Source organism: Phasianus colchicus, chromosome 18 (genome assembly GCF_987193195.1).
Source record: "Phasianus colchicus chromosome 18, bPhaCol1.hap1.1, whole genome shotgun sequence".
NCBI classification, from domain to species: Eukaryota; Metazoa; Chordata; class Aves; order Galliformes; family Phasianidae; genus Phasianus; species Phasianus colchicus.
The window spans coordinates 4,473,436-4,496,919 of NC_143453.1; the positions used below are offsets into that span (position 1 = coordinate 4,473,436).

The 23,484-nt window shown below is 43.2% G+C and overlaps 2 protein-coding genes across 9 annotated transcripts in view; one reads left to right on the forward strand and one right to left on the reverse strand.

Moving 5' to 3' along the window:
* SFI1 (SFI1 centrin binding protein) overlaps nucleotides 1-12,368 on the forward strand; it is a 40,618-nt gene extending 28,250 nt beyond the window's left edge. The window contains exon 31 of one of the 3 annotated variants that reach the window (XR_016458681.1): nucleotides 11,803-12,368. The gene's annotated coding sequence lies outside the window, so the exon portion shown is untranslated. Of the gene's footprint in view, nucleotides 1-2,049; nucleotides 2,135-5,360; nucleotides 6,420-11,802 lie in introns of those variants that run through there. The other 2 variants (XR_016458680.1, XR_016458682.1) reach the window with 2 other exon arrangements.
* Nucleotides 285-23,431, reverse strand: PISD (phosphatidylserine decarboxylase). 6 transcript variants are annotated; one of them, XM_031592281.2, is made up of 9 exons: nucleotides 12,779-12,908; nucleotides 8,810-9,032; nucleotides 8,616-8,732; nucleotides 6,413-6,578; nucleotides 4,216-4,452; nucleotides 3,943-4,081; nucleotides 2,957-3,103; nucleotides 2,078-2,238; nucleotides 285-1,771 (listed from the first exon to the last, which is right to left on the reverse strand). In XM_031592281.2, the coding sequence occupies exons 2-9, from the start codon at nucleotides 8,857-8,859 to the stop codon at nucleotides 1,547-1,549; spliced, it is 1,242 nt and encodes a 413-aa protein (XP_031448141.1). In that variant the 5' UTR covers nucleotides 8,860-9,032; nucleotides 12,779-12,908; the 3' UTR covers nucleotides 285-1,546. The 6 variants fall into 6 exon arrangements, with proteins under 6 accessions (XP_031448141.1, XP_031448142.1, XP_031448140.1 ...); XM_031592282.2 differs by lacking the exons at nucleotides 6,413-6,578; nucleotides 8,616-8,732; nucleotides 8,810-9,032; nucleotides 12,779-12,908 and adding exons at nucleotides 16,058-16,233; nucleotides 21,496-21,590; nucleotides 23,324-23,431; XM_031592280.2 differs by having other exon boundaries at nucleotides 8,616-9,032; nucleotides 12,801-12,908.
* Nucleotides 23,432-23,484: the final 53 nt, after the last annotated feature.

Below are 23,484 nucleotides of genomic sequence, written 5' to 3' on the forward strand. Positions count from 1 at the left end.
AGCTGGTCAAAGCCTACTAGCTCCTTGAAGTAGCAGAAAAAAACACCCAAGGCTCAAGCAAGAAAGTAATATCAGAAATTTTTGGAGATCAAAAAGGCAGGTTTTGTAAGCATGTCCACTCCAGCAAGCTCCGGACAGCAAAGACAGTTCTAAATGTTTGAGTGTCTGGACTTAGAAGAATTTAAACTCTAAAACCAACCAATATATTGCTTTAAAATGGAATTTCTCCAGTTTGGCACAGTTTCTGTTAGGGCTTTTGGTGCCGTACTCAACAGATCCAGGGCATCATTGACTCTTATTGACATGAAGTTACAACAAGGCTCTTTAGTTTCACTTTAAGATGAAGCTTCAGTGTAAAGCATTCAGGCCCCAGCCCATTCTTATCATTAAGTATGAAGGCAGAAATCAGAGCAGGTGTGGCTTTTTATGTTTCAGCTAAAATGATATAGGTGCCCATCCACTGTAGGACAGCCAGGCTGGCAGCTGGGAGGCCAAAGATTGCTTCAATAATCTGCCATATTAATACACTGTCAGTGCATAGGGCATTTCACTCCATGCAATAAAATTTGGTCCTGAAGTATCTGAAACTGCTCTGTAAATAGAGGAACTAATTCTTCAAGAATTTAATGACAAAGCAACAATGAAGATACATAGAATCACAAAAGAAACATCTGTCTTCCACCCTTAATTCAAGAAGTGAACTCTCTCTTATACAAAGTCCTTAAGGCCTGGAATAGCAAAATAAAACCATGGAGTAGAAAATGGACATATGGATCTGTTTCCTAATATTTAAAAAAATAAAATCCCAAGATGACCAGTTTCATCATATGGAATGTAGACACAGTGTTTTTAGCTTTAAAATACAGTGCAAAGTCCATTTCTAAAGGGACATAAGTAAAATAATTAAAAGTTGTCTAACATTGGAAAATAGATTGGATGTGTAACTTACTGTACAGATACACTCTGTGCATTTTGCTTAGTTTGGAGTGTGAAGCCATACTTGTCCATTGAACTTTCTGGCTCTCTGTGCATTTTATGTAAGAACTTCAGAGGAGTGTTTTAGAATAAAGATGAGAACACATCTGTTATTCAAGGTCTGAAAAAGATACTTCATAGCTAAGGTACAAGGTCTGACTCAACTTGTCAACATCCCTTTAAATACAGCTAATCTCTGCTTCCACCCTTACCCATTGGACCTGCAGTCTAGGAAGGCTTAAAAGGGATTTATAAGCTTATGAACATAGTTATCCTGTGGCACACTGAGGGGGAGAACATAAAAGACTACAGGCACAGGGTAGGACAGAAACCTCCATGGTTTCCAGTATCTTTAAAGGCAACTGTACCTGATACATGTATGTTTGTTCTTCTCTTTCTGCGTTTCAGCAGCAATATGTAAATATAGGCCAAATACTCTAAAGGTGAACACAGCAAAGACATCTGTTTTCCTCACCCAGGTCCTGCTGAGTGATACATGCTTGTCAAGTGAAACACTCCACAATGTATGAAGAGTCCCTTTGTATCTAAAGCCTTCTTGCTGTGTTAGTCTTTAGAGAGAGCCCAGTGCTTCTCCAAAACGGATTTTCTGTCCAGCTTTAAGTTGGAATTTGAAGTCCTTGGGTGCCTCAAAGATTAGTACAATAGTTGAGCCCAAGTTAAATTCCCCTAAATGTTCTCCCTTCCTCATGGGGATTCCCTCCTTGTTGTTGTTGGATATGAAGCTGAAGTCATTGTAAGAACCTTTTGAGTAACGTGGACTGTTGGTATGCAAATCCTGTAAAGAGAGGGAAGAGACTGTTACTTGAGAGTTTCAGTACTCTATCACTATAGCTGTAGCCTTTGGGTATCAAGGCATTTTCAATGCAGGACCTTACAATTCAAAAATGCAACAGGAATATTAAAAGAAAAAAAAGTCTACAGTGCAGGTTGCTCCCTATAAATGAGTCAGTGCAGAACATCAACAGAGTGAAACATCTTAATTTCAGGCTAATAGGATTTTGATTTTTTATTGTTCTTCCATTATGCTTTACAAACCTCAACAATCAAAACCAGAAAGCTGCCTGTCAGTAATCTTACTCACCTGGTCAAAGTAGATGCGGATAGAGCCCACGTTTGTTGCTCCTACAGCTGTTAAAGAGAAAAATCCATGTTTCCAGTCTCCTGTAAGGACAACCCGTTCATTGTGGCAGAATAATTCCTTGATCCAGCGAGCAACTCCAGGATTCACAGACATCAAAGAGCCTGCAATAGTGAGAAAATACTCAAGCTCAACTATAAGTCTCATAACAGTATGTAGTGCTGTCTGGATGTAAGTGCATGTACTTCACTACGTTGAATCTGATAGTTAAATTTTATTAAACGCCTTTGCTTTGGAGTTTAACTTCATAACATAACTTAAATCTGGCATTTGACAGATTTCTCAAACTTTGTGGCAGGTCTTTATCTTCCCTAAGAGTATTTGAAATCAAATCCAAGACTTCAGGATTGAGGACCAAGAAATAAACTCTTTTTTTTGCTGACCTAGAGCATGATGGTCTGCAAAGAGGAGGACAAAACCATCTGAAGCCAGCTCTGGCTGAGTCACTGTTTGGCTGTATCTTTTTCGCCAAATACAGGAAGAGATTTTAAGCTACTGTTTGCTCTGACTTGCAGAACTATACTTCGTATGCAAATTGATGTTTTGTTTTTCTTTCCTGGGAGACAATAGGATCAGCCTAGGTCAACAATTATTTCCAAGAATTAGGAAAGCCTGAATGCAATATTACTGCTTTTACCATTCACATGGGATTAATTCTGGTAAACTATACCACCTTAGAATTCATAACCATGGGTGACAAAGCACCATGCTCCCATTATCTAACATGTACAACTGCTCCACTGGCACATTTCATCCAGCAGTGGCCTGTAGCAGTGCTCCCATCCACAGCCCCTCTGCATTAATTTTCTCGAAGAAACCTACCTGGAAAATGACGGCGGTGTGACACTCTCCAGTCAGTGGGCGAGTGGAAGCAGTGATAATCCCCTGGTGCAAGGTAGATTACACAGTGGTAGAGCTCATTTCCTTCCTTTGTGACTAGCTGTTGCTGAAATGAGTTGCCAGGTGGGACTGCATAGAAAGAAAGGAGTTAAAGGTACTCTTCATGCCATCATCTACCATAGTTGAGCAGCTTGTATTAGAAATAATGGACTGAATGCAATCTGCATGTGTTGATAAGACTAGAAATAGGCCCAAGAATTCAGTATTTCAATGTATTCTTTTCCCTGTACAAAATGAGATTAGATCCTTTACCGTTTTAAACATTTTGGAAATTCATCAGTTTCTGCTGCTCTGATTAGGGAACGTGAACTCCAAAACTGAAATCCACTGAGACCAGGCTGTTTTCCTAAAGTACCATTTGAAGTAACAGAATTTGTGAAGAGGTCTTAGGTTTATGAAGTTCCTTGTTGAGATCATGTTGAAAATAAGACTGCTGTTAGCAGAACTTGGTCTCTCCAGTCCCCTCTCCAATTCAACAAAATATGCTGCTCTTATCAAAACTGAAGGCCATGAAGATGGTGCTCAAGGTGCAGAAGTGGTGACAGCACATATCAGTAGAGGTACAGTGCTTGTGCACAAAATGCATTAGGGTGCAGCAATCTTTGCTAACCAGGTGCTCAGGCACATGATCTGTCAGCAGGAATGCTACAGCACTGTTATCATGGCAGGCCTTGGAGTAATTGTAGTTATTAATATAACCACAGAAAATGGAACCAACCAATGAAAGTGGGAGAATCAGAATGTGTTAGATAATGCAAACCACTGATGTGAAAGAAGAACTACAACAGTGACGCGTTTATCCCCAAAAATATAACAAATATCACAGAACTGCTTTTTTTCCTGGAAATGTGATGTCTGTGGACACTTAGAATGGGCAAAGCACAACAGGTGTGAGGGTCAGAACTTACCCTCACTAAAACGCAAGTCTTCCGTGCTGATACGAGGTCCCAGGAAAGACTCCAGAGAATAAGTAACCCCTTTTACTTGCTCCACTTCACAGTTCTTTACTTGTCCAAAGTTAAGGATCTTTCCATCAGAGGGACTAATCTACAGCACAGATGAAAAAAAAAAAAAAAAGAAAAGGAAATGCAGTGGGAATTTATGCTTTCCTCACCCTTCCATCCACCACAGAGAGCAGACAAGTTTTTGGCAGGGGGACATTTGCATTTCCCTTCACTTACCACACTGTGCACACAGCAAACTGGCCGTGCTTGTGGTTTCAGCTTCCTGCGAAAGAATTCGCTGAGGTTTCTATAGTGATGCAGATCTTCAACAGCTGCCTCCTTCATGTTCACACCAAACGTCCAGATATACAGGCTATAAACAGGCTTCCGGAGCCATGTGGGCAGCTCCACCTGGTTCAGACGACCCCAGGCTCGTGACAGCAGTCGAGTTGGTACCGACTTGTACAGAGCAACCTGAAGGAAGAATTAATTACATCACGTCATTCAGTCCTTCCCATAAAGAAAACAAAAAGAATCAAGCTGTTCATGCCAACAACTCCGTTGGCACAAATGAATTAGCCTTTAAGCAGAGAAAAATTAAACACTGTTCTCCTCACTCCTTCCATTCTGATGACAGCAAACAAGGGATAGGATGAAACTTACTATAAGCTCATACTGAAGCCAGATCCTCTACTCCCTTTCAGGCTAAAGCTTCAGATTCAAGTTACTGGAAGCTGCCCTGTGTGAGGCTTACAGGAAAAGGTATTTCACACATGGTAGTGGAATACTTCTCAGAAGGGCTTACATTAACAATTTATTACTCTTTGTGAACAACCAAATGGAAACTGACAGAAAAATAATGCACCTTGTAATGACAGTATTTTCTACATTCCAGTATCTCTGATATGCATACAGATGAAAAAATATACCCACGTCAGTGCACCCAAACTGGTATAAGCTGATGCCAGCCTTACTCCTTCTCCCACAACAAAGAAATTGATAACTGCAAAAATGCCTGTATTTCTGTAGAAATATGTTTACCTTTGGGCTTACACCAAAGCATGCATTTTAATAGCAAGGCAAACCAAATGAAACAATGTTGGTAAGAAGTATACTACTGATGTAGCAGGGCAGATGACAGCATACCCCTGTTGGTAACTCCAGCTTCTGAGATCTGTGTAACCCACCATCAGCCAGAAAACGTGTGTATGTGTGACCATGTAGGAGGCAGCACAGCAAATGAGCCCTCTGAGACCAGTTTTGTACAAGAAGTAGTTACCTGCTGAACCTGGAGCAATGTTTCAAACAGTGTAACTCAGCTATATTTCACTCCCAAGATTTTTTTAGTTATTTTTAAATTGTTTTTTGTTTTTTTTCCTTAGCAAGACTCATCGTTTGTTCTCAGTTATATTCACTACCAGGTGAATACCTGCACAGTATGGCAATAAACACAAACGAGCGCACGCTGCCTGAGAGCTTGTCCATCCTATCAAACACAGTGAAATAGGACTTGACTTGGAAATCACCATTCTGCACATGAAAACAGTGACATTTCAGCAATAAACGACCAACTTAATCTTGCTTCAAATAAAATCTTCCAAATCAACAGTGCTCTAGCTTTAGTAATGAAGAAAAAAACGCTTTGCCATTCTGACATGCCTTATACAGTGTTAATTTCTAAAATCAATTTTGCTCAGTTTCCCACCAGCACTGAGAGCATACAGGTGCAACTGTAAAGTCACAGAAATTGCCACTGATATTTCCTATAGCCTTTCTTTTTCAAAAGATCTGGTTTTCCAGTTGGAGGAATGAAACCGTTTGGTTTCAATAGCTGTTTGCTATTCAAAGGAAATCTAAGAACTGCAATTCTGTTACAGCTTTCAATCAAAACATTAACGTGGATGCATTCTGCAACTGCATTACAGATGTAGAGAATACCTCCATGCAGGGCTGCCTGCAGACTCCTCTCATCGGTGTCAGAGCAGAGATCTGCATTAGTGTATTATTTGGAAGGGCTGAACTAGAAGTATTCAAAAAAAAGAAAAATTGAAAAACAAACTCTCTCTATACAAAAAAGCAGGAGACCATTTCAGTGGCCAGGAAAGGGAACTGGACGAGCAATGTGCTCTGCCTTATCCTTGCCCTCGTACTTTGAGACGACTGAATTAATTCAGAAGTTTCTGTTAATTTTTGTGGGCAAGCCATTAGAGGACAAATAAATTCTCTGCTACTGAAAAATGACTTATCTGTGAAGCAATTAGTCACGGCAGTTCTAAACAGTAAAATTAAAGGGATGAGTTTAATCTCTCTGCTTTCATGCTAGTGATGCTCAGCCTGTTCTAATATTAAGGACCCTTCCACCCAGCTGCTGCCAGCTCCCTTCAGCACCACACAGCTAACAGACACGAAGCACAAGAGACCTGCTCACACTTACCCTGCTCACAGGCCTCCATCCCACTCTGGTCAAGGGCTTAAGAGCACCGAAAGGCAGAAGGTAATAGAGAATAGTCAGAGGCCAAGAACGGAGTTTCAGAGCAGGCCTAGACATACAGCTTAGCTGGCCCAACCTCCGCCTCAGGGCCAGCTGGGGAAATTGCAACCTGAAAGATTACATACACAACATCAGAGGGTCAGCCATCTCAGTATCAGAACCGCCAGCTTTCTGGTAGCTGGGGATGATTTATTCCTACTCATCTTTACTTAAAGATCCATTCTGCAAGTCCTTACTCCTTTATTTTGGCAAGTTCTTCCCAAAATAGAGGACCAGTAAAATACTCTTCATCCGAGTAACAACATAACACGATAGTTTACAATGCAAACAACAGAGAGCAAAGATCCTTCTTCCAAATATCAGAAAATTACACCCCCAGAAAACGCTGCACCTGACCGTTCCATCTCTATGACAGCCAAGATAGAAAGCCAGAACCCTGTGATTCTGGGACATCAATCCCACCACTGTATGGAGGAGCAGCAATGAGGAAACAATGAGCAGAAACTAATTAAAGAAATCCTTGCAATCTAAGAAACAGAGGTCTCCCATAGTGCTCATGTGTTGAAGGAATCTTTAAGACTAAATGGTGTCTTAAATGGGACCAGAGTCAAACTCACAGACCTGCTGGTTGTTAATTGCCTTGGGGGAACAAGCGTATGAGAAACAACAGAGTGGCACTGCTGAGTTAGTAAATACAATGCTCAAATAACTGACTCCAGAAGACATCTTTCCAGGTCTTAAATATTAACTGGGTACCCTTGGTGCTGAACAGAGAACACGTGGAACAAAGCTGATACTGACTGATAACCCAGTCTCTATAGCTTAATCACTCCTTTGCCTCATAACCGACTGCACTGATGACTTTTAATAAAGTGGATTTTCTGACTGAAAGCAACCTCAGCATATATGGCTGTAGGCAGAATTTGAATGTGCAACTCTCCAAGGGAAAAGCTGCTCCTCTAACTAGCAGAGGGCACTGTGTACCTCAATTCAAACCCTTGTGGTAGGAGGATGAAAGATCCCTTGGGTCCCCATTTATTCTTTGGCTTTGCTCATGAAGAAGATTTTGACTAAGCCATTTCTGACACTGCCCAGGTCACGTTATCAAATGGAAGTCTGCCTACCTGAGGGCAAAATATTCAACTCTTCTGGGCACTGCCTTAAACCCTAGCCAGGAGTGTACTTTCCACTCTGCTGCAGTCAGAATGCCTGCAACCAGGATGCAGCTACGTGTGCATAGACTGGAAGGGTACGCTCTGGCTGCTCTGAACACATCTCCTTTACACCTGACTATATGATATGAAGTATGAACTATTTCTTTTCAGGGTGGAAAGAAGCTGGGAATCTAAAAAGAAAATTTTCCTGCCAACCTGTTATTTTCAAAATGTGGGTCAGAATTAAAATATCACATAGCCAGGTGACATCTGTCACCACTTTGGGATGCAAGATGGTGCTTTTGGCTCACTGATCCTCTCTGCAGCGAATACAACTTTCCTCCCAAAAAAATAAACACATAAAAACTCAGAGAATTATTTGTGCATCACAAAGCAAGGAAAACAAGATAGCAGCCAACACCTAAGGAGATGAAGTGCTGTCTCAGCAGGCATAAAGCTGCTTTCTCAGCGGGAGGTGGGACTGACTCAACATGGGAATAGGAGGGGGCACTCCATGTCCTTCCTCCCACTCATCACCTGCCAGCCTGCAGTCTGCTTGAGGCCAGAAGGATGGGTGCCAGGCTCTCAGCATCATGCCAGGGTCCTGCTCCCTGGGGTCCCGCTCCCCTGCCGCGCTCCCCCCATCACTGCAGTTGCTGGCGGACCAATCCCATCCGAGCTGCATCCTGGCAGCGCACTCCGGAGCCCTGGGGCTCCCCTCTGCTTGGCCTGGTTTCAGAGCTGTCCCTGGCTAATCTTCCTCTTCTCCTCGTGATGGAAAACGGGAGAAAGAAACCCTCTTCGTTCCCCTTGTCATATAACAGCATGCCCTTCTCTGACAATTCAACGCATAAGGAGCTTTATAGTAATTAGGCCAAACAAAAGCTTTGCAGATGGCTGTCGCTCCTCCTGCCCAGAAACCCTCCCATCCTCCCTCCCTCGTTTCTCCCTTCAGACACCATTCTTGCAAAGCAGAAAACACCACACAGTACCTGAAACGAGCTCTCCTATTTGGTGTCCCGCCGGCAGAGCCAGCCGGGCCCGGGCTGTCCAGCTGTGGGTGCGGGTCCCCGGCACAGCTGCTGCTGCCGCCGTTCCCTGAACGCAGCCTCCGGACATGAATTTTAACTTTGTGGAGGTTGTAGCAAGAGGGTGGAGGGTTAGATAAAGCTTTACAGCATCTCACCATTTCCCTGTGTGCAGATCTGGTCCTTGCAGGGCGTTTGACTGACACATTGTCAGGGTGACGGCTGGATGCAAGGCTCAGTCTTTTTTCCTCTACCTCTCCTTTCTTTGCTTGCTCCGGCACAGGAGGGAGGAGGCGACGTCACGGTTTCTAATTCTCCTGCTGGTTTGTCTCTGGATTCCCCCTCTGTTTCCCACTTGAATTTCTGCTACGAGGGTTGCAGCTATTGCAAACAAACAGGCACCGTGTCACATTTCAACATCCCGCTACAAAGATGACTCTGCACAAGATAAAAACGAGCTCTCCATAGAAGCAGTCCTTGCTTCTCCCTCGTCCTGGCCGCCATGGAAGCTCAGTTCTCCAAGGAACACGCTGCAGTCCCAGGCTGCTGGGCGCCGAGGCTCCGTCAGAGCAGCCCACCAGCCTTGTGCTGCTAGCCTCAGCAGCGGCCTGAATATGAGGCTGGGAGGAGGAGTGGGGCGGAGAAGAGGAGGAGATAATTCCCAGCTTCAATTCTGCAGTGCAGCAGCTGCAGCTAACGCAGTTCTGGACTACCTGGCACCAAAAATCCCTCCCTGTTCCTAAAGACCATCTTGAGAAGAAGGAGAGGAAAGGAAGACCTTTCCCTTTCACAAACTCTTGCCAGATGCCAACATCCATCCCCTGGAATCCCTTTCTATCTCAGAAGATGCCCAGGCAGCAGGTAAAGGACACTTCTACAAATTCCCAAATACTTACTGAAATAAGCCAGCTTTAGGGCCAGCCTGTGAATGAATTATAAAGGTGTTAATGTATCTTTTATGTGGCTCTCAACACTGCTACAAGTTTATGTCCAGCAGAACTGAAATACAAAACATGGGTAAAGGAAGTTGTTTTTTTCTTGGCTGACTGTTAGTAATGCTTTTTTGTTTATTTTGGTGACAAAAGGCTGCAATATTTCTATCTCTGAATTATGAGCAAATAGAGAAGTTTCCCTCTCTGGCCCTGCAGACCACATCTCAAACCCTCAAAGATTTCCTGCCTCCCATGTTGTCTCGATTTGGGTTGTTAGGCAGATTGAAACTGAAAGGGGAAGCACACTAGATACGTCTCACCTCAGAATTAAACCAAGTACCCAGAATAGTTTAGGCACTAACAGTACAGTGATTATGCATTTCTCTTACTTTTTCTGTGATAGTCTGGGTTAAACATATATCTCATGAAAGCTGTGTGTCTTGTAGATTAGATAAAAAGAGCACTGGTGCTGAGGTAAGGGAAAGGGCTGCATTTCATTTGAGATAAGCCAGGAGAAGGGGGAGGGCCAGCATGAAAATCTAGAACTAGCTGAAGACTTCCTGCTATGGCCTCAAAAGGAAAATATTCCAAAAAGAATCATGTATTATTATTGGCCCTCGACTCCAAATATTTCGGATATTCCTTAGAAACACCCCTGGAGTGCCTGCATGATGATAATTTTTTTCAAGAAGAAAATGGTGACATGACATCCTGTGTCACAGGAAGTTCCAAACCCTGAGCTTATTGTTGTACAAGCTGAATGTTAACTGCACAAAAAAGAAAAAAAAGTACCCCAAATCCAACCAAAATTCAAAGAAAAGGAACAAGGAGCACAGGAGAGTTATTTCTGCTAACTTGCCAACATTTAAAAAAAAAAAAAAAGGATTTTAAATCAAAAAATGTGAAATTGACAACACCATTTCCAAAGGCACTTCAGAGTAAATGAAAACCACTCTGGTACTGAGCATGCATCTCCATAACACTGTCAAGCAGTTTATTTGCAGCAAGCACATTCGTGGCTGCCCCAGGCCAGGCTGGCACCCTCCCTCCACTTCTCAGCAGCCTCTCTACCTACATGTAGCTCCTCAGGGATTAGGGAGGTCCAGACATGAGCTCTTTCAACAGAAGCTCAGTTTCATATCCCAGATGTTTTCAAGGAATTGTATTCCAGACTGTGCAAGCCCGAGCACAATGCTCCTGCAATGGAGCAAGCTCATCTGCTCCCTGAAAATGAATGGATGCTGAAATGTTCCACTGCCCAATGCAATGGGGAATATCACACCCTTCAGTTTAAATTTTTTTAAAGTGTGGTCTGAGAGAGATTCCTCTCCAGGAACAGCCAGTTATTGGCATTATGAGCCTTTTTCCTCCACTAACTCAAAAGAATCAGTTCAGATGAGCATAACAACCTGTGTTTTTCTTAAGTTCTGTTCTACTGACCTCATTACATTCACCAAGATGCAAATACCTGAGTCTGCTTAAGTGCTGTCATACATGGCAAGCTGCCATTCCTCCAGCTGCCCCACAAGCAATTCACAGCTAAAACCAAAAATCCACCCTGGGTTTCCCTCCATTGTTTGAGGTTGTGGATGCCCCAGGGAGGTGTTCAAGGCCAGGTTGGATGGGGCCCTGGGCAGCCTGGTCTAGCATTAAATGAGGAGGTTGGTGGCCCTGCATGTGGCAGGGGGGTTGGAGATTCATGATCCTTGAGGTCCCTTCCAACCCTGGCCATTCTGTCCCTTTCAACTCAAAGCATTCCATGATTCCACAGGGAAAGGAACAAGAACTGATGGAGGAACCCACTGAGGAAATTTCCAAATGGCTGTTCTTGTTGGGATCCAGGCAGTGCCACCAGCCCCACACTGTTAGCTCAGACAAGAATCTTACTACTGTTGGTTTGTAGGAGTGTAGAGATCTGTACCAAACCCTCCTGCTTGTCTGATCCCATCCAGAATCCAATTTAAGTAAATAAAAGAAGTAGTATAAATCCCTAGAGAAGTATTATCTAACAGTGCTGAAGGCTAATTCTAATCAAACTGAGCTAGCATTGTATTAGGTATCAGTAGAATAAATACTTAACCAGGGACTCCCCAGAGCCAGAATGCCTTAGGGTGAACATTAATGAGGACAGTTGGTGACACAACTTGGGAAGAAAACCCCAGGTTTGTGTATCCTTGGCTGAACTACCTTCAATGTAATGCTAAGATTCACACCCACAGGTCAAGAAGAGCCCTGCCTGGGCGAAGACCCCTCCTGTGATCAGGCATAGTAATGGAAGCAGCATCAGCACTGTTGTAATTGCATGAAAACTACAGACCAATTGGAGTGGAACACTGCTAACTGTAATTGTGTGTAAGTGCTGTACAGGAGGATGGCTCTGTTCGTGTGACCCATTTGTGGGAAAGCACCGTGCAGCCAGGCTGGTGCAACCCTGCCACAAATAAGCAGCGCCTGCCCCAAGCCTGTGATGATCGATTCCATGCACACGGGGACGAATCCGCTTTTTGGACGACAACAGCAAACTGTTATCTGCCGGCTTCTATCAGCTCAAATGAGCCTCCCAACCAGCGGCCCCACTGAAACGTCCTTTCACTGCTGCCTGGAGCCTTACCAACGTGTAACCGTCCTTCAGACCCACGTCTCAGTTCGAACCCATGAATCACTGGCCTTGGAACGCGCTCCTCGGAAAGCTCGCGGCCTCCGCTCTCACTTTCTACGTTTGGTAGCAGAACTCCCGTTTAAAAAACGCCCCGTCCGCATCCAAACGTTTCATTGCGGAGCTCCTCCCAGCTACGAACCGGCAGCACCGGCGGCACGTGGCTGCCAGGAAGGGCCGGGCGGCCCCGGGGCTGCGGGGCTGCTGTGCCCGCCTGCGGCTCCTCGAGCTCTTTCACACCGAAACCTTCCTCTCGGCTGTGTTTGTTAGTTAGTTTTGCTTGCGGGGAGGAGCGGTATTTTAAGCCAGCCGCAGGGGTACGGGGGTTTTGTTTAACTTTTTAAAACGTAAGCCTGTAGAAACCCCTCCCTTCCCTTCCACCCCCCAAAATGTTCCATAGTCTCAAAACTCTCTCCTCCGACACAGGACAAGAAGTTGCATTTACTTTCGCAAAGCGACGCGTCAACTTGCGGCAACCAAAGCAGCCGGACCCACCCAATAACGCCCATCCCCGCAGTTCCGCCCGAACCCGAACCCACCCGAGGTAAATCCCGAACGAACCGGGTCCTCGCACCGCCGCCGCTGAAGCTTCCAGAAAGACGGAGCCCAACGCCGGACCGCCCTCTGCGCCCCGCAGCCCTACCTGATACCGGCGGCGCAGCACGGCGGTGCTCACGGCTGCCGCCCGGCTCCCTGCGGGCACGGGACGCGGCTCCGCGCCTTAAGGAAGCGGCCAGGGGCGGCCCTGCCCCGCGGGGAGGAGCCGGGGGACCGGAACGTGGCCACGGCGCCGCCTCCGGGATGGGGGACTCGTGGGTTCATCCCTTCTGCGGGGCTCCGGGTGCTGCACGCAGAGAAGCGCCCCGCAGTGTGAACCCGTCCGGCACCGCAGCCCGGGGAGCTGTGCTGGAACCCAGCAACGCGAATGAAGAATGAGAGATCCAGCAGCCATAGACTGTGCTTCATTCTTCCAAAAGCAAAGCAGGTTGGATTAAATATATATATATATATACACACACCAATGTATATTTTTTCGCCATTAGCTCTTTCCTGAACTTGTTACACAGCTCTTACCGTAACACATCTCTCAGCTATGAGCCAAGAAAAGCACTTTCTGTTTCAGACTGCCAAAATATCACTGTGTATCTCCTGTTACACAAACACCTCCTGGCACAGTTTCTAATATCACTAGGAAGGCTGTGTTCTTCCTCCCTTTGAGAATCAAGACCTTCAATCTGTACTCAAGCATTTCCTCACTTCATTAAGCCATTTTAAAAGACTGTTACTGACATGTGAATTGTCACCACAGCTCAGTTCCCCTGCAGGCTTGCTGTTTTTGCTGGTGCTGTCATTCCAACAGGAGATCCTTACACAAAACCATAAGTCACTTCATTACATCAGAACAAACTATAGAAGCACAGGACAGGTACAAGAAATTCCTCCTACCAGAAAGAAGTTCCAGTCAACCTGGTCACACTCTAGCCCAGGTCTCACTGAGTAATTCAGCCATCCTACAGCACCTTGGTGAGAAGCTGCACAATGCCTTATGTATGTCAAGATATGCATGGAGATCCTGGCCAAGAAATACTCGGTGACAACAAGGATTTGAAGCTATAAGCTTCTATCTATCTGATGAATGTATCTACCTGTCTCCCTCCAAGCCCCCTGCTTTACCCCACCTCAGTATATGAGAGCTGATCCTTGCTGGTATTCACATTACAAGACACACTGAGGTGTTATTCAGCTCAAGCTATTAGCGATGTGATATCTCTAAGAAAATGACAGGTGTGCTAAAGAAACAGTAATGATACCCAATATGTACCTCTGCAACATGGAGATCTCTGCTTGCATAACATGGGAATACTGCATTTCTGACTTCTGATCAGAAGAAAAGGAACCTGCCTTACACACAGGGTGCCAGGTGGATGACGGTGTGTATGTGTGCACATGAGCACGATGCGGTGTTGCAGCAGCAGGCTCAGCACTGAGGCCACATGCAGCAGCTTCTCTCTCTGTATCACTTTCAAAGCCCATTAAATCGCACTGAGGCTCTTCTTATTCATGCAAAGGCTTATAGTCCTGTTCTAAAAACAATACCTCTCTTTTCCTCAATCCTAAGTGTGCTTCCAGGGATGCAAAAACAGAGAGAGAATAATGGAAAGTGAGAGCTCAGCTAAAAAAGACCCTCCGCTTTCTAATAAAAAGGCAACAATGCAGCTCTTATTTTTCTTGAATTCTTCATTGTTTAGAATATTTCTTTCAATGTTTGAATACAGTTTTTCTGTTTCCTCTTCTCTCAGGCTTTCTTTCCCTCCCACAGAAGCATCCAACAGAACTCAAGTGTATCAGGAAGGACCAGGACAACTCCTCAGTGTGATTTCTTCAGAGCTTTTTCATCAAAAGCAATATCTATAACTTCACCAAATAACCACCAATAATAAAACTCAGCATACTAGTATAATGAAAGAAAGCAAATTTAATAAGGGAATTACTCATTTACATATCTAGAAATATGAACATTATTAAAACAGCATTTGTTTCCAAGAACCAAAACTGAATTGATGGTGCCTTTTATAATAAATACTTCATAGACACTTACCAGTCTCTCTTTTAATCAAAACATAAAATCTGTTTGAAATAAACTTCAGGAGGAAAAGAATATACAGAAGACAGATTTACAGACAAATTCCTCAGGTGCTATCATAGCCTAAGCTGCCAGCATCCAGCCTTTCTGGGTCATAGCTCATTTGGATCACCAGTGAAAACGAATTTAAGCATTCCAGCCTTGTCCCCTAAAGGCACGTGGCCAAGATCACTCACAAACTGGCAGTGTGCTCAGGAATGCAAAGAAAAGAGATGCTAAAGGTCACACTGAAGCATCTCCTACACAATCCTACAATCCTAGAATTTTTAACTCCTTGCCTTCTGAAACAGTACTGAAGCACTTACCTGGCTGTTTGGAAGAATACCACATATACTTTCAACTCTTTCACTGAGCTGTACTGTATATCCTTAAGAGTTTGAAGGAAATACAGCAGTCATGTCCAGTTAAGAAATACTTCTTACTTCAATGCTGCAATAGGAATTTGATCCACAAATCTGATATACCAACTACCATTTCACAACAATTTCTAATCTCCTTGGAATCCAGAAAAAAAGGCAAAAAACCCTCAGGGTCATCAAGTTCCATTATAGACGTAGGTGCTTTCTAAGAAAGAAAAAGCTTTCCAGATATACATGTAATGTATACATAAGGGTATGTAATATATAAAGAAAACATAGATTTATAATTACTATATATTAATTCTGTCTTAGCATTCTTGTAAAGTAGATAAGGCATGAAGGCACTGGGAAGAATGAAAAAAGACAGAAAAATGTCAAAAGTAGCAGACTGAGCAGCCAGTGAGAACATAAAAACCCTACAGATGCTGCACATGCTGTACCTTCAGCTAGGACTACTGGGACCAAATCAGCACTAAATGTTTTTTTAATCCTATGACACGTCATTTCAGTCTTGCCTAGTTTGATTTCTCTATTTAATTCTGTAAATTATGTCATGTGCTTTATTTGTCACCGTGCAATTCAAGGTGGGGAAAGAAAGAAATTGCACTGCACTAAACAGAGCGAACAGATCCTTCAGAGCTGCTGCAGATGCACACCTTATGTTCTCTCTCAAGAGTACAAGTTACTTAAAAGACAGAAACAGTTTGTCAAAAATGCATCAGCTACAGAGAATGAACTGCACATTCCCTCGCTGGAAAGAAAGCAGAGGGGCTTTGTCTGAAACAGCAGAAGCAAAATTGCCACAAGTTTCTTACCTCCCATTCACTTGCAAGCTTCACAGGCAACTCTATGCCCTTCTTCTCCAGCTGTTCCAACTTGTAGCCCTCATACTTTTTGTATCCTGCATATCCCCCACCTGTAGCCACCAGAACATGGAAGGGGCGCAGGCGGAAGGCTTGTCCTACTGGAGCAGTATGAAGCTTCCTCCTGTCTGTAACAGAGAAAAGGACACTTTCAGAGAGCAGCTATAGAGTTAAAACAAACACAGCCAATATGCAGAGTGAGGGATGTCAGCTTAGATGACATAAACACCATTGGAAATGTGGGATACAGAAGGTATTAATATATGCTCCTGTGTGCTCCAGATATTGCAGCTTACCAAGTTACTGAAACTCAGCTGATCAGCACAGACTGCTCATCTGTGTTCCCTCAACATTCTTCCCAGGAAGTATGTAAAATGAGCTGCCTGAAAGCACCATGGGGATAGGCTTCACAGTACACATAAGTTCACCTCTGGATTTCTGTGTCATTACTGTATGGAAAACTCAAGTCACAGAGGAACAATGTATACATTCAGAGCTTCATGCTTCTCAATCATCAGAATCTTCATTACAGTTAGATATCTATTTGGGAATGCCCTAACTGGAAGAGGGAAGGATGTGACAACCTGCTTTAGCATAGGTTCAATACTAAGCACATTTCTGCTGTAATACAGGTCACTTACAGAGCAGGCATGTCCCACACCCAGCTCTCAGCAACAACAAAACCCTCAGTGTGCTGTTACCTCTGTCTGAGCTGAAACCAGAACACAGCAGGGCTCACTGTAGCATTAACTCAAATAGTTTTATGCGTTCTGATACATGGGCTAAACACAGTCCTGTGAACAGCAAAAAGAAGGCAGTCTTGCTCTTTGTTTTCATAAACGAAATTGAGAATAGTCTGTGGTAAAGCACTGCCATTGGAAAAAGTATTTGTTCTTCTGATACACAATATAATGGAAGCTCAGTTTGTTTAGAATTAGCCTTCAACAATGTCATCATCATTTGGCAGGACGTACATTTGTGAACAACTGCTTCCAAGGATGAAGTGCAGGAAGAATAAAATTTCATCAGAAATCTGACAAACACCTCGAGAGCTCACTGCAAGTGGCAGCCACTGCCACTGCCCCAGCCTGTTAGCTGTTAGATTCACAAAACCAAGGTCAAATATCCCACTGGTTTTGTGTTTTTGTTGCTCCTTTTTTAACATTTCTATAAAAAATAAGTCTTGTTACTCGTGTACTTTTAACTATATTACAGATTGTGTACGTGGCTCAAGACTATTCCTCCTCACTCAGTCAGAAGGCTCATGCCCATGCTATAGAAGAAAAAAAACGTCATCCAGTATTACATTTGTTCCTTACTGAAAACTACCAACCTCCTCTTGCCTAACACAAGCCTTGCATGCTGCATATGACACACTACTCGACACAATTTCTAGGGGGTAAGCATAACTCTTCAGAGCTGTTCAAGCTGAAACAACCAAGCTGCCCTGCTTGTATTACAGTCTGATGTCACTGCCAGACAGAGAAAAGCTGCCCAAAGGAATTCATTCCCGGACAGTGAGTGGTGTCATTTCCACAACAATCATTGACATGGGTGAGCAGGAAGCAAAAACAATGGCCTCTATCTCGTTCCATCAACGTTAGGGGTAGGGTTTGACTAGGAAAGGACAAATGGACAACTAAAAAATGTCAGTAAATACCAGCTCTATTTCTAGGCATGCATAGACACAAAGCATAATTGCTCTGCAACTTGGGGAGCTTGAATTGCAGGTGACAGTAATTAGGGACATTCAGCTGCTCTCCACCCATGATACAGAAAGATGCCCCATATAAGCAGTTTTCACTCATATTTTGTTTTGTCAAAATACACAGGAAAGAAATGAACAAAAATATGTGATTTAAAATATTTTGAATTATATGCCTGAAAATATATCATGATGTGAAAATGGCTTTATTCTTAGTGAAGAAATCTTGTCTTTTGGAGGAAAAATAAACACAAAACAAAACAAGGCAGCAACTATAGTTTGAGTTAGATTTTAGAAAATATCCTAGGAGGGGGAACAGCTGTTTATGAGGGTAGATAGGAACAAGGGGGAATGGTTTTAAACTGAGACAGGGGAGGTTTAGGTTGGATATTAGGAGGAAGTTTTTCACTCAGAGGATGGTGAGGCACTGGAACAGGTTGCCCAAGGAGGCTGTGGATGCCCCATCCCTGCAGGCATTCAAGGCCAGGCTGGATGTGGCTCTGGGCAGCCTGGTCTGCTGGTTGGAGACCCTGCACATAGCAGGGGATTTGAATTAGATGATCACTGTGGTCCTTTTCAACCCAGGCCATGCTATGATTCTATTATATGATTCAATGATCCTGTCCTAAAGAAAATGCTCAAAAAAGGCCAGGGATCATTTAGAGCAGTGAAATGTTTATGAAAAGGGATTTTACTTACTTTAAGTCTACAAAGACTCTATAACCTTTCAACTTTGGTCTGCCTACACAGCTGCATCACTATTTCAACAGAAATGTCTGTACAGAGACCAACAAGACTTGTTAGCCCTAAAGCCTTTAACTGCCTTCCCACCACATCTTTGGTTCTAAGTTGACAAAGCTGCTCAGTTATTTCACCAGAGCCAGTAAATACCAGAAAGCCCTCGGTGGGAACAGCTTTTTCTGGTTTCTGTACAGGTTTTATCCAGAGGCTGTTTCCAGTTCAAGAACTTCTACTGATAGACCTATGCAAACATTTTTCTTCCTGCGCTAGAGATCATCTGCTGACAAAATAATCAAAAATACAATTCCACATCTTTCAGCCATAAATGAAATTCACACAAGTTTACAGATTCCAAAACCAAAGTTCATTTTCTGACTCTGGCAACAACACCATGGTCAGGCAGCTGGTGCTGTTCAGAGGTTTCATCTGAACATCATGTTCTCCAGTGGTACAAACACTGCCACAGCTATCTGGTGAGCAGCAGGAACAAGAGGAAAGTTCCTGTCCCAGAAGATGAACCAGAAGAAACAAGTCCAGGACAGGGGACTTTTAATGTATGTTTCCATGCTCTGGATTAATTCTAAGCCTGAACTCCTTTGAGGTAAAGTTAACTTGAGATTTCTCTTCCTCATCAACTACTTTCAGCAAACCAGAATAGAAAAAGTAAGTTCCCTTCTCTGGAATGGATAGAATCATATATTTCAATAATAAAATACTCATGTATGACAAGCGACAAAGGATTTGGACAAGGAAATTAACTCAGATAAAACTGTTACAAAATGGGACCAATTGCCACCTCAGTTGTCAAGGAAAAAGACCTGTAAGACCATGCAATTGTTTCAGCAACAGGTCAACACATGGACTACAAGCTTACAAATACTTGGTAATGAAAAAAACAAAAACCACAACAGTATTTGCTCTTCACAGCCCTATCCAGCTAGAGTTATTCCAAGTGCAAGTATCATTTTAGCAGGCCTTAAATATTTCACATAATCCTACCTCAATTTCACAATTTATTAAAATTACAAGTACAGATAGTAATTTAAAACTATATTTAGACCTCTTCTTTCTTACAGGCCTGCTAAACTGCTGGATTCTGACCTGCCCAGGTGTCCCCAAGTGCATAACAGTTACACTCCAAAGTGGATAACACAGCTGAACAGCTTCCAACAAATTCCCACCTGGTATGTTCTGTTTCCTTCCTATTATCCATTAGAGACTAAGCTTGATGCCTCCTTTCTAAGTCAGTCGTTACATGGTCTAACATGATTCCTTTGAATTTCATGTTGATAACAGATATCATTTTTGTCATCAGGCTCATTTCATGACTCTGCTGCTACAAAGACCTCTCAGCCAACATCCATGCAGATGCCTTCACGCTGCCTTTGTGACACCCACCTGCAAAATACAGGCTCAGTTTTCCTGGCCTGGCACCTTGTGCTAGCTGCACATTGTGCTAGAAATGCTGAGAGCATGAGATGCTGCAGGACATGGTAAGCAATTAAAGTGATGCCAAAATGTTTATGAGAGAGGCTGATACAATATAGGTATGCAAAGAACACGAAATATTGGCTCAATACAGTCAGTTCATTAAAGTTGTGTTTCTTAGAAAATATATTTAAAACACTGTACTAAAATGAAACTCTGCTGAATTGCACTGCCTTTAGGAAAATAATTTTTCATCTGGAGAGCCCTCAGAAAGCTACATAATCTGAGGAAGGTAATTACAGAAAAGGAACCTGTGGTAAATTGTCTTTATTCTGCTATAGAGATCATCATCACTGCAAAAACTGTAGAAGTTTAGGAGCAATTTAAAAACTAATAGGTTCCATTGTATACGTCCTTCCACATAGAGCTCCTTCCTCTAGCATCACTCTAAGTGCTCTGATCACAGTCTGATTATATTTGGTTTACAAAATATTCTCCAGTCATTGAGGTGAGGGAATATAAGGAAACATTAAATCCCTCATTTTGAATGAAATGAATCTGGAAAAATATCCCAGTATAAATTTCCCTTATGAAAAAATAAAAGAGAGGAAATGGGAATGTAGCCACCATTCAATTTATCATCTTGGCTCTTCTACTGGCCCTGTCAGACAGGTTTCTTCAGAAATGATAATTGCAGTCTACAGGATGAGTGTTAAAGTATCAGAAGCTTAAAAAAAAAAAAAGCAAATACTCTCAAATGAGATGTATTAAAAGGGACCATAAGGAAGCAGATGTCACAACGACAAAGGAAGCCAGTTTTTCTGGTAAAAATACACAGCAATGATCCAGTATAAGGCTGAACAAATGTCAAGAGGGAAAAAAAAAAAAATCAGGCATGCAGATGTTTGTATTCTGTCATGTTCTAACACAGGTATTCCTAATTTGAGAGCTGACAATGAACCAAATTCCAGTTTTAGCCAAGCACTGCTCTGGATATTATAGCATCTAAACTGCTGTCCACATTTGCTTCTCTACAAGACCCTTCATATCCATAAAATCACTGTGGAACAGATGGCACTTCTAGAAGGAAGAAGTAGCTTTCAACCATGGCTAGGGAATATTTGTCTAAAATGTCCCTATTGTAACTACATATATATATATAAATATTGTAGCTATATATATGTGTGTATATATATATATATGTAAATCATTTGCTTTTAAATTTGCTATCTAAGCATTCAAAAAAAAACGAGAGAGAAACAATGAATAATCTAATAAAACAATCTTATGAAATAGATAAATATACTTATCTGCAAAACACCACAAGTTTAAAATCACTATTTGCAAGCTTATGTCTACAGAAATTCCATAAATTGAGTGGGTCGCTGAATCTGAACTCCAAGTTCATTTGCTTCAGTGTCAAGAACTTTATATTCACCACTATTCAATCATAATTTGTCTAATTGTGAGTAATCCTGAATTTGTAAACACTGGATTACATACAAGATACACTTACCACTGAAAAACGTCCTGGAGAGTGGCTGCTTCCACAGGACTGGAGTTCTAATGCACGGGTTCTCACGTATGAGGAAGTTACAGCCAGTCAGGAAACTGTAAATACAATATACAACAGACAGTGGCTCAAGTACAAATGTTTTATGATGCAAATGTAAACAGAATATTCAGAGGCTGGGCAGCACAGAGGGAAAAATTCCCCTCAAAGAACCAAGATTCATAAAATAAAGCATTAAAATTCATATTGAATCCATTTTCCTCAGGCCTACCTCCTCCTCTTCCAATAAATCAAAAAATCCACCTGCTTCTGCAGATACCTCATTGTTTAATGATGTATCTGGTTTGCTTTTCTTACCCCCATGTATTTGTACTTTCTTATCAAAACATGAATACATGTTCCTTTACTCTATGATAACAGTGATGCTCTTTTGAGTACAGTGCTTGCTAACGTCACGTACCCTATCTCAGGCTGTTTGGAGTTGTAATATATTGGTTACTGTGAATACAACTTGAGCCTTTAAAAGAGCAAGTCAGTGTTATCTAATGTAATCTTTGATTTTATGCACTACCCTGGTCTACAAGCCCAACAATCTATTTGTTATTTTTTTAAAAAAGTGACTAAAACCAGTGAGTTACTCTTCTCTAGATCAGTTTCCAGTTTAATGTTGGATTTGACCCAACAGCACGCAAACAACTACTCCAAGATCAATTAATGACTTGTATTTTACTGGGGAAGGTATAAGAATGTCTAAAGCAAAATTCCTATATTTGGAGGAATGGCAAGCAGCATAAATACTGACATTATCTTCTGCAACAACATGACTAATATGTATTTACATCCACCCAAAGGTAGTGCTTATTACAAAGTGGCATCCAGCCACGCTGATCAAAACAAACTCTGCTTGTAAACGTGGTAAAGTTCTGTAATGAGATCATTACAAAACGATCTGGCATTATTCCACCTCCAGGAGGCTACCACACATGCAGGCGCCATTTAAGAGCCACAACTCTTTTAAGATACACTCACAAATGGGGTTCTCACATCTCCTGCCTTTCTCAGCACGCCGACGCGGAGATGGCAAACGTAGAAAAGTTATGGAACCCACAAAGAAGTTCTGCCATTTCTTAGGCCAGATGGTGTTGCTGGGAAAGTAATGAGTGCCAGGATGCAAACATGACAGCTGAGGCCTTCGTTTGGCACCGTGACCTTTCACCTCTTAACATCAGATGCACGCTAAGATCAGAGTTACTTCATTAACTTACGGCCTACTGCATCACTAGGATGATTCAGTTCCAGGAAACGATTATCATTCTTTCATATTTTTAAGAATGAATTTCAGCTATCTCACGAGTTTCAAGCAGATTCTTTATTTAGGAAATAAGGAGTCTATGCATAGATTTCTTGTCCAGAAACCACGCAGTGACAGCGGTGGGCACTGACAGCAACGTTTTACTGCGCTACTTAAAGATAATCAGCTACAGCTTTCGCTTATCCTCGTAAAACAGCATCACGACTATTAAGAACCTGAAAGGTAGAGCGTAAAACCACAGTGCCGACCCAAACGCAGCAGGACAGGCCTTCCCCACAGCACACGTCCCGTAACCAGGTCCTACCAACCAAAAAGCCCCGCGCTGCTGCACGTTTCACACAGCGGCGCAACAAGCAACGTGCCCGGCGCCGGGAAGCGGCCGACCCCGGCTCAGGGCTCACCCCTCCCGGCTGTCAGCGACTGCCACTCCGCCCTCAGCTCCGTCTCCGGCTCTAACTCCGGCCCCGGCGCCGGCCTGTCACCACCGAGCAGCGCAGTGCCGTCCCGCCCTGCCCGTACCTGCTCCGCCGCACAGCAGCCCCGCCGCCCCGCGCTACGGCCGCCGCCATCTTGGTGGTGGTGCTGCTACTGCGGCGCCGCGAGTCCCGCTGCGTGCCGAGCGCGAGGGCGGGCTGAGGGGCGGGGCGGGGCGGGTCAGTTGGGAACGTGGGGGGGTTGGG

Bases quoted from the DNA above. Each gene is read 5' to 3' on its own strand.
- PISD (XM_031592280.2), bottom strand. From the start codon at position 8,812: ATGGTGAGATGCTGTAAAGCTTTATCTAACCCTCCACCCTCTTGCTAC. The intron at 4,453-6,412 runs GTAAGTGTGAGC...TTCTTCCTTCAG, and splicing joins GATGGAGGCCTGTGAGCAGG to GTTGCTCTGTACAAGTCGGT. The intron at 4,082-4,215 runs GTAAGTGAAGGG...TCTGTGCTGTAG, and splicing joins TTTGCTGTGTGCACAGTGTG to ATTAGTCCCTCTGATGGAAA.